Source organism: Apis dorsata, unplaced genomic scaffold (assembly GCF_000469605.1).
Source record: "Apis dorsata unplaced genomic scaffold, Apis dorsata 1.3 scaffold_631, whole genome shotgun sequence".
Taxonomy (NCBI): Eukaryota; Metazoa; Arthropoda; class Insecta; order Hymenoptera; family Apidae; genus Apis; species Apis dorsata.
The window spans coordinates 1,227,578-1,237,094 of NW_006263826.1; the positions used below are offsets into that span (position 1 = coordinate 1,227,578).

Below are 9,517 nucleotides of genomic sequence, written 5' to 3' on the forward strand. Positions count from 1 at the left end.
TTTTAAACGTTCTTTATAGCTATTAATATTAAAATTAGATTTTACCGATTGAACATCTTCATCACTAAAATTAGAATCTAAATACATAAGAGCGAATTTCGTCGCATTCCATATTTTATTACAGAAAAATCGATATCCTTGCACGCGAAGAATGTCAAGATTAATATCGCGACCTTGCATCGTATAAGCGCAAAGTGCAAATCTTAAAGCATCAGTTCCACATTCGGGAATCCCTTGTGGAAAATCACGTTTTTGTCCTTCAATAGCATATTTAAATTCTTTTGGATCCAAATTTGAATTCATCAATTGTTTATGAAGATCCTAAATAAAAATGATATATAAAGTGACAATAAATGTCTTGTTAAAATTTAAAAAATTATAGATAAAATATATACTTCTAATGATATTCCATTAATTACATCCATAGGATCTATAACATTTCCTAATGATTTACTCATTTTTCTTCCATGAGCATCTCGTACCATAGCATGTAAATAAACTTCTCTGTTTTAAAAATATTCTTATATATATATTTTAAATAGGATATATAGAATATATGAAAACATTTATATATAAATACATTAAATTTTAAAAAATCAAATGTAAGAATAAAAATTTACATACTTAAATGGTAATTTTCCTATTAACTTTTGACCTAAAAAGACCATTCTTGCTACCCAGAAAAATAAAATATCATGTCCAGTTTCTAATAATGTACCAGGATAAAATGCTTCAAATTCCTCTGTCTAAAATATGATTATTTTATTTTAATATCAAATTATGTAAAATAATTAATATAAAATAAATTATTCGTATGCATACTTTATCTGGCCATCCGAATATCGAAAATGGAAACAGACCTGAAGAGAACCATGTATCTAATACATCAGGATCTTGTTCAACAATAATATTATCTGCAGATATGCCTAATTGTTTTGCAGCCTTTTTTTTAGCTTCATTTTCTGAATGCGCACTTACCCAATAATCATCATCTAGCTAACATGAATTTGTATAATAAAATTCAAAAAAATTGTAATTTAATATTCTCTAAAATTACCTTGACTTTTATAGTTTTAGGATTAATTATTTTAACATAATAAGCAGGAATACGATGACCCCACCATAACTGCCGAGATATACACCAATCTGTAATATTTTCCATCCAATGATACCAAATTTTTTTATATCGAGATGGAATAATTTTTAATTCACCGGATTTTACTGCATCTTTTGCTTTTGAGGCCATTTCGCTACATTTTACATACCTAAAAAAAAAAATTTATTTTATCATTAAATGATAATAAAAATAAATATTATTATATGTGTAAATATCAAATTACCATTGAGGTTTTATTAATGGTTCGACAACATCCTTAGATCGACTACATATCGGTACGACCATAGGATTTTCTTTAATTTCAATGAACAAATTTTTTGCAATTAATTCTTTTATTATAGCTGTTCGAACATGGAATCGTTTCATACCCTGAATAATTTTATTGAAAAAAATATCAATTTTTATTAAAACAAAACGTATAATTTTCATGTGAAATTATGCATACCGTAAATTGTCCGTAATCTCCAATAACATTTCCAATGTCATCAAAAATAGTTATAAATGGTAAATTATGTCTCTTTCCAATTTCGTAATCATTAGGATCATGAGCTGGTGTAATTTTTACAGCACCTAGATTGATTTTATGTCATATATTACTGTTTTAAAAAATTTGTTATAAAAATACTAATTAGGAAATGTTATAAAAATACCTGTTCCGAATTCCATTTCTACAAATTCATCAGCTATAATTGGTAACTTTCTATCACAAAATGGATGTTGTACATATTTTCCAATGAAATCAATATATCTACTATCTTTTGGGTGAACAGCAATAGCTGTATCTCCAAGCATTGTTTCAATGCGAGTAGTAGCAACTATTATTTTTTTTTCGAAGTCTATCACTTCATAAGCAAATAATACTAAAATTCCAAATTCTATTTTTTCTTGATATCCAGGAATTGAAAGTAATGTTCGACCAGTTAATTCAAGTTTATCAACCTGTATAAAACAGATAATTTAAAAAATAGATAATTAAGGTATTACTACTTAAAGTTACTAACTTCTATATCAGAAATAGCACTTTTTAATGTGCAGGACCAATTGACTAATCTATTACTTCTATATATTATATTTTCATCATGCAATCTTATAAATGCTTCTGAAACAGCACGGCACAATTTTGGATCCATTGTAAAACAGGCTCGATCCCAATCAAATGATCCACCTAATTTTCTTAATTGCAGATAAATTCTGTCTCCTTTTCTAAAATTGATAAATTACATACAAATGTGTATATTCAAATTATGCAAATCCATATTTAGACTTACTCTTCTTTCCATTTCCAAACTTTTTCTATAAAATTTTCTCTTCCTATATCATGGCGTGTCTTTTGTTCTTCTTTCCAAAGTTTTTTTTCAACTACTACCTGAGTAGCAATACCTGCATGATCACAACCTGGATTCCATAATGTTGTAAGTCCTTTCATACGATTCCTAAAAAAAATTATAAGCATTTTTTGCATAAATTATTATATGTAAAGTGTTAAATTGGAATTCAGAAACTAAACAAATTATATAAATTATATTACTTTTAAGAATCATGTGGTTCTAAAATATATATTCAAGCATTGCTTTACCATCTTGTAATAGCATCTTCTACAGCATTAGTTAAAGCATGTCCAAGATGAAGAAACCCAGTTATATTAGGTGGTGGAATCACCATAATAAATTTTCCTTTAGGATTTGGTTCTAATATGTTCTTTTTCTATAATTAATAATAATTAAATATATATTTAATATAAAAATTACAAAATAAAAAAATAACAAACAAAGAAAATAAATATTTAAACTAATTTTTTTATCAAAATATCTTTTAATTACATACTTTATATTCAGGTTTAAAAAAACCTTGTTTTTCCCACCATGCATACCATGCAGCTTCAACATATTTTGGACTATATGCATCAGGCATTGGACATGTAATATCTTTCTTATCTCCTTCAAGTGTATTTATTGTATATATAGCTAATTCTTTAGATTCTTTTTTTTTTTCTATTTTCTAAGAGTAAGAATATCTAGTTTAAATGAAAGTTTTATTTGTGGAAATAAATATGAATTGCTTAATTAAAAAAATAAGAATATATTAAAAAAAATTAGCAATAAAAAATAAAGAAAATTAAAGGATTTTAACAATTTTACCTCATTTTTTTCCTTAATTTTTGAAATTTTATCGCTTTCTTTCTTTTCCTGTTTCTGCTTAAACTTTTCCAACTTTGCTTGCTTTTTTGCTTCTTTTTGTAACTGCTTTGCACTTTTCAGCGGAACTTCTGTTTCTTTTTTAATTTCTTCAGCTTTCATATCAATCATTTTGCCAATTTGTCAATTTATATTCTTTCTAAATATTCAATTGAATACATCAATATACATCAATACTTTTAAAATAATATGATGTTAACTACACGTTTTCCACATCATCTACTTACTATTATTGCATGATGCAATAAATATAAAGAAAAGATTTCTCTTATAGAAGTTTATTGTATTTCTTTCGATAAACGTAAGATGGCATGAAAATAAAAATTAAGTAGTAGTTTTAGATCTATATTCAGATATCCAATGGAATAAAAAAATTAAAATCCCTAAAATAATTATAGGATTCATTTTCTTATATCAGATAGTATAGATATTATATAGATATTTCATGATATTATATCATGAAAGTATAGATTTAAAATTCGTTATTTAGATTTTAAATGCTACGTATGTTTTGAATAATTTTAAATATAATTTGAAAATTTGAATGACAGAAGGAAAAATAATAAGTGTAAATAAAGTGTCAATATTCAACTTAAATTACATGCATTTGAATTCATTATAAAATCAGAAATATTAATACAATTTCAAACATTTTTTTAATATTATCTTATGAAATAGGTTAAAGATATTTGACTTATAATTTTTTTTTGATTCTAAATATAAATTTAACATTAGTCGTAAAATTGTTATATATAAAGTTATTGTATTAAGAAATTATTATTTATTTCATTTATAAAACTATTAATAATATATCATATATTGATAAAAATTTTGAAATTGAATTTTTTGATCAAGCCATCAGTATCTGTATTTAATTTTGATTTTTATTGTTGTGTTAAAACGATAATATAATCATTTTACCGGTTTATATATAAAACATGTTATATACATGATATTATATATGTTAAAAAAAAACTAAGATTTTTTATATAATTTAAAATATTATATATAAACCAATTTTTCATTTTTTTGATATGAAGTTTTAAATAAAAAAGAAATTGCGATGGATCGAACGAATATAGGAAATACATTGGGAAGAAATTTAACATCTCCGCGGAAGCGTATGTCAATTATTCAATCTTTAAGAAAAAATAATTCGTAAGTCTTTTACAAATATTTCTATATTATAAAAATATTTCAATATTTTCGGATTAAAATTATTTGTAATGAATTTTTTATTTCTAGAGCAATAAGTGTATCTGGGCGATCAAATCAGTCTGTACAAATAATATGTAAATCACCAAACCATGTAGTCGAGAGCTTTGGATCATCTTTACCTGTACTTGTTACAGAAGCTTTAACATTTGTAGATAGAAATATTGCAGTCAGTGTTAATATTTCAATAGATGGTTGGGCTTGGCTTGTATGTGGTCGAAGATTACTTGTATGGCAATGTAAGACTACCATTCATGATTCAAAACAAAAAAGAACTTTTAAAAGTCAATGTCGTGAATTATTATTACCCCAAAGTGATTTAGCTCATAAAGCAGAATGTGTAGCTGTATGGTTGCCTCCAGGCTATCAGGTACTAAAATCATTATTTATTTTTAAATTAAAATTAAATTAAAATTAAAATTTTTTAAATAATTAGGTACCTAGTTGTATGGCTGTTTCTCCTGAAGGTATTGTACGTTTTTGGGTTAGTGTTGCACATGAAGGATCTTCCGTAGAAACAAGTGCAGAACTTGCTGGACAAGAAGTTGATTGTCTTACTTACATTCCTGGTCATGGTTGTATTTTAGCTACAACCACATGTACAGTAGCATTGTTACAATCACAATTTATTGGTGGTAAAAACAGTGTTACTTGTCAGGTTCTTAGAACAAGTCAAGGATGGCTAGGAGGTATAGGAAGAAGAATGACTTCTCTTATCTTTGGTGCTATACCTCAATCTCCAGTTACAGAAACAGTAAATTTTATGTGCAATATTTTTATTATAATTTTAATAACATAACATGCAAGAATATGAAAGATTTAATTTTATTTCATAGAAATTAGTAAAAGTTACTTGCACAACCTTAGGAGATAGAGGATCAAGAGTTCTCATTTTAGCTGGTTCATCTTTACAATATTGGTCTTTTCCTTATAATGAACAAGAGAAAATAGAATTTGATGAAGATATTGGACATATTATTTCACAAACTTTCCAAAGAAAAATTTGGGTATGTAAAATATTGTATATATAAGGAATAAGTGCTTTATTTATTTATTTTAATAATTAGGAATCGAGTGCATGTAATCCACAAAACATGGAAACTTGGCTAATTGATATGCAACCATGTAATGAAGGAATAGTCTTTTTAATGGCAGCTTATTGTGCTGATGCATCATCTTTTATTGAATTTGCATTAGGTAATAATTGAAAAAATAAAAATAAAATTATTATACTTTTTATTATGTATTATATATTATATAATAATTAAATATTGTAGGTTTGATACAATTATCTGGTACAACATTAGCAAATACATTTAAATGGTTTATACCAATTAAAATCGATCCTATTTCATATCATAATGATGCTGAATCAACTTTAGTTTCTTATCGCTTTATATTATGTGGTTGGGAAGCTATTATATATAATCAATATAAAGTTCTTGTTGTGAATTGTAAGTTAGAGATTATTTGTTTTTAGTTATAAAATATTATTCAAATTTTTAAATGAAAATATTTTAGGTACATCTGAAAATGAACAAGACAAAATAGATTTAGTGCGAGGTGGGGATGATAGTATTCTTGGTGGTGCATTGTGTTCAGGAACTCCAGTTTTATTTACTAAAAACTTTGGATTAGTTTCTATTATGCCATCAGATTTTATATCACAAGATTTTAATATGTTCGTTTTCATTTTATTTATATTCTTTTAAAAATAAATAATTTTATTAAGAATAAAATAAATTTTTTTTAGGAGTTACACAGATAATATTAATACAAGTGTAGATTATAATTATCGATCTAATTCGACACAAAATTTTACTAGTCTTATTAGTAATGAAGAAGTTCAAGATATGTTTTATAGTTCTGATAACTCTACACAATTACGTGCTGCATTTCTTCTTAGTTTACGACAAAATAGAGTAAATTTGCTTTAAATTATATTATTTTATAAAATTATAATTATGAGAAATATAATCATTAAAAGTCTTTCTGCTATAGACACAGTGTGAAGAAATTTTAACACAACTTTTTCCTTTGCAAGAAGAACCAATAATGGATATAGATGCTAATCTTGATACACTGATTTTAAAAGTTGCTAAAGATTTGATAGATGACTATCCAGCAAATGATCCACGTTGGTCAAATCATAGAGATTTGTGTAATTAAATTTTTTATTTATATTAAATATAATATATGTATATTATATAAATTTTAATAATCAGATTGTTTCCAGCCATGACAATAAATGCAGTTACTTCAATGCAAATACCTAATCAATTAGAAGGAAAACAGAAAGCTATAGATTTATTTATAATATTTTTAAAAGAACATGATTTATGGAATAGAGTAAGTTTAATTTATTATAAAATTGTAATTGAATATCTAAATTAAGTCAATGGTACTATTATATTATATTTTTTGATTTAGTTTTGTGCTGTTACATATAGAGGAATAATTATATCTACACCATATGTTCTTGAAGAATATGCAGAAAAAATAATTGCAGCGTTAACCATATATAATCTTCAAAATAAGTAAGTTTCTTCAAATTATATTTTTATGAATTTTCTTTATGTTGACGATTAATATAAATTATTTAAAGATATGCAGATATTATAGATACAATAATAGAACAAACTTTAAGTCCTGAATCATATGTATCTGATGAATTAACAGCTCGTGATATATTTTATCGCGAAGTTAGTACTGTGCATCGTTTTCTTCCTACTTTAGTGAATAATGCATCAGAAGTAACTCAATCTGAAAGACCTATTCAACAGGTAGCACATTATATTATGCAAGTAAATGCTATATTATTAGTAAGTACAATAAATTCAATGCGATATTAACAATAAAATAAAAATATGAAATTATTAAATACACGTTAATAATAGGGTATACTACACGAAGTAATGAAATATCGACAACATAATGCTGAACGATTTCTTCCTACAAGATGTTCATATGGTATAACTGAATATCTTCCTTGGACAGCAGCAATTGGAAGACATGGATTAAGAAATTGTCTTACTACAATGGTTAATATTTAAACATGTATAATTATCTTTTTATTGCAAAAATTGTTAAAAAAAATCTTTGTCAATATAATTTATTATTTTAGTATAATTTAACTCTTAAACATGGCATAACTGGAACCAATGATTCAACTGTAAGGAACGAATTGTACGAACAGTTAGTAAGTTATATAGATTTAATATTGGATGGTCGAAAATGTCATTTGGAAAGTGTTAAGGGTACAGAAAAATTTGAAATACTTTTGAAACAATATGAAACAGATCGAATGAATCTAATTCAACCATTGAGTATGTATTCTTATTTAAATTAAATATTTGAAAAAAAAATATTTATAACAAATAATTTATAGTAAAAGAAGAACAATACGATAATGCTGCAATGTTAGCTGAAAAATATTGTGATTTTGCATCTCTCATACAAATATGTGAATTAACTAATAATAAAAGTCGATTGGATGGATATATAAAAAAATTTGCAGCTCAAGATTTCGTGGGATTTTTATTTTCATGGTAAATTTGTTTAGAAATTTGTTAATGATTTAGAAATGAAATATTCTTATTTTTATTCTTAATCTTTAAATACAGGTATGTAAAAGATGGTCGACAAGGTCAATTAGTAGAAAAATGTAGACGCGATGGTACAATTGAATTATCAGAAAAATTGGCTGAACATCCAACTTTATCATGGGTACAATCTGCTCTTACGGATGATTTACGTTTTGCTGCTAATACGCTTCATTCTTTAGCAATTCAAGAAAATGAATTAGTGACACGTAAGAAGGTACAAATACATTTTATTTTATTTTTTAAGTTATTTAAATATTTTTATAAATTCATTTTATTTACAGTCCATGCTTTCTTTAGCAAAATTGGCTCTTCTTGCTTCGGATGATTTAGAAGAAGAAATAAGAGACTGTGTGAAAAGAATTGATAATGAATTGGCATTGATAGCCCATCAGGAAGACTTACCAACTCAATTACTTACGACGTACGGTTACGATGTAGAAAAATTACGAGTATTTACACCAACAGAATTAATTACGGTATTTTTTTTTAATTAAAAAATATATTTATTTTATATTATATTTAATATTATATCAAATATATAATTGATATAGTTATATACATCTGATGATAATATTGAGGCAAATGAATATGATTTTAAAAAAGCTCTTGATTTGCTGAAATATATGGAACAAGAAGATGAAAAAGTGTCTTTAAAATTACAAATTTGGGCACGAGCCGCTAAACGAGATCAATGGGATACTATAGGAAAGAATCCTGAACAACAAGTACAAGAAACTATATTTTTTAAGCTAATGGATCTCGCACACTTTATGGGTAAATTATTAATCATTTAAGAAAATAATTTTTATTTTTTTTAAAAAAATATTTTTTATTTTTTCTGTTTTATTTTTAATATAGGAGGTGAAGTAAATGAATTTCTCCCTCCAGTTGATATGCTTTTGGTAGAACCTGAATTAGGAAATCTTGCTGCATCAAGTAATTTTCAGTTCCTGATAAAATTCGTATATGAATATGCATATAGCAATTATTAATCTATTTGAATAACTGTAAGTACGAATTTGTATTTTTTAAAATAATAATAAAGTAAGTTTATATATAATATATGGAAATTATATTTTCTTTAGTAAATTATGATATTAAATAATAAAAAATTTCATAAATAATTAATAAATAGTAATTAGTAAATTTCATAAATAATTAGTAAAAGAAATGAAAAATTAATTTTTTATTTTATATAATAAAGTTTACATAAATATTCGAAATATAAATAAGATAAAAATATATAATAAGATCGATATTACATTCTGATCTGCAGAATTATTATAATCAACATTTTGTTGATTTATTCTTATGATAAACCTTACTTGATCTGGTGTTTTACAATCTATTTCTGAAATTTTTATTATTTGTATATATATATATAT

General features: G+C 24.9%; 3 protein-coding genes across 5 annotated transcripts in view; 1 reads left to right on the top strand and 2 right to left on the bottom strand.

The window, feature by feature from the left end:
- The window catches only part of LOC102677266 (valine--tRNA ligase), a 5,332-nt gene extending 1,776 nt beyond the window's left edge, over positions 1-3,556 (bottom strand). The window contains exons 1-13 of one of the 2 annotated variants that reach the window (XM_006621624.2): positions 3,256-3,556; positions 2,942-3,115; positions 2,694-2,821; positions 2,386-2,550; positions 2,119-2,320; positions 1,768-2,056; positions 1,563-1,687; positions 1,341-1,486; positions 1,058-1,265; positions 823-996; positions 625-746; positions 396-504; positions 46-321 (exon numbers count right to left, since the gene is read on the bottom strand). In XM_006621624.2, coding sequence (XP_006621687.1) covers positions 46-321; positions 396-504; positions 625-746; positions 823-996; positions 1,058-1,265; positions 1,341-1,486; positions 1,563-1,687; positions 1,768-2,056; positions 2,119-2,320; positions 2,386-2,550; positions 2,694-2,821; positions 2,942-3,115; positions 3,256-3,423 — 2,286 coding nt within the window. In that variant the 5' untranslated portion in view covers positions 3,424-3,556. Of the gene's footprint in view, positions 1-45; positions 322-395; positions 505-624; positions 747-822; positions 997-1,057; positions 1,266-1,340; positions 1,487-1,562; positions 1,688-1,767; positions 2,057-2,118; positions 2,321-2,385; positions 2,551-2,645; positions 2,822-2,941; positions 3,116-3,255 lie in introns of those variants that run through there. The other variant, XM_006621625.2, reaches the window with a different exon arrangement.
- Positions 3,557-3,971: 415 nt separating this feature from the next.
- LOC102678466 (nuclear pore complex protein Nup133) overlaps positions 3,972-9,517 on the top strand; it is an 8,307-nt gene continuing 2,761 nt past the window's right edge. The window contains exons 1-20 of one of the 2 annotated variants that reach the window (XM_031513313.1): positions 3,972-3,990; positions 4,353-4,470; positions 4,558-4,897; positions 4,964-5,281; positions 5,364-5,534; positions 5,595-5,724; positions 5,805-5,981; positions 6,049-6,208; positions 6,281-6,449; positions 6,529-6,688; positions 6,764-6,876; positions 6,958-7,064; positions 7,133-7,349; positions 7,425-7,568; positions 7,652-7,853; positions 7,916-8,075; positions 8,151-8,346; positions 8,414-8,608; positions 8,684-8,906; positions 8,991-9,143. In XM_031513313.1, coding sequence (XP_031369173.1) covers positions 4,376-4,470; positions 4,558-4,897; positions 4,964-5,281; positions 5,364-5,534; positions 5,595-5,724; positions 5,805-5,981; positions 6,049-6,208; positions 6,281-6,449; positions 6,529-6,688; positions 6,764-6,876; positions 6,958-7,064; positions 7,133-7,349; positions 7,425-7,568; positions 7,652-7,853; positions 7,916-8,075; positions 8,151-8,346; positions 8,414-8,608; positions 8,684-8,906; positions 8,991-9,124 — 3,411 coding nt within the window. In that variant the 5' untranslated portion in view covers positions 3,972-3,990; positions 4,353-4,375 and the 3' untranslated portion in view covers positions 9,125-9,143. Of the gene's footprint in view, positions 3,991-4,274; positions 4,471-4,557; positions 4,898-4,963; positions 5,282-5,363; positions 5,535-5,594; positions 5,725-5,804; positions 5,982-6,048; positions 6,209-6,280; positions 6,450-6,528; positions 6,689-6,763; positions 6,877-6,957; positions 7,065-7,132; positions 7,350-7,424; positions 7,569-7,651; positions 7,854-7,915; positions 8,076-8,150; positions 8,347-8,413; positions 8,609-8,683; positions 8,907-8,990; positions 9,144-9,517 lie in introns of those variants that run through there. The other variant, XR_004151328.1, reaches the window with a different exon arrangement.
- Positions 9,293-9,517, bottom strand: part of LOC102678312 — a 3,697-nt gene continuing 3,472 nt past the window's right edge. The window contains exon 13 of the mRNA XM_006621634.2: positions 9,293-9,488. Within this exon, the coding sequence (XP_006621697.1) occupies positions 9,338-9,488 (151 nt within the window). The 3' untranslated portion in view covers positions 9,293-9,337. The remainder of the gene's footprint in view (positions 9,489-9,517) is intronic.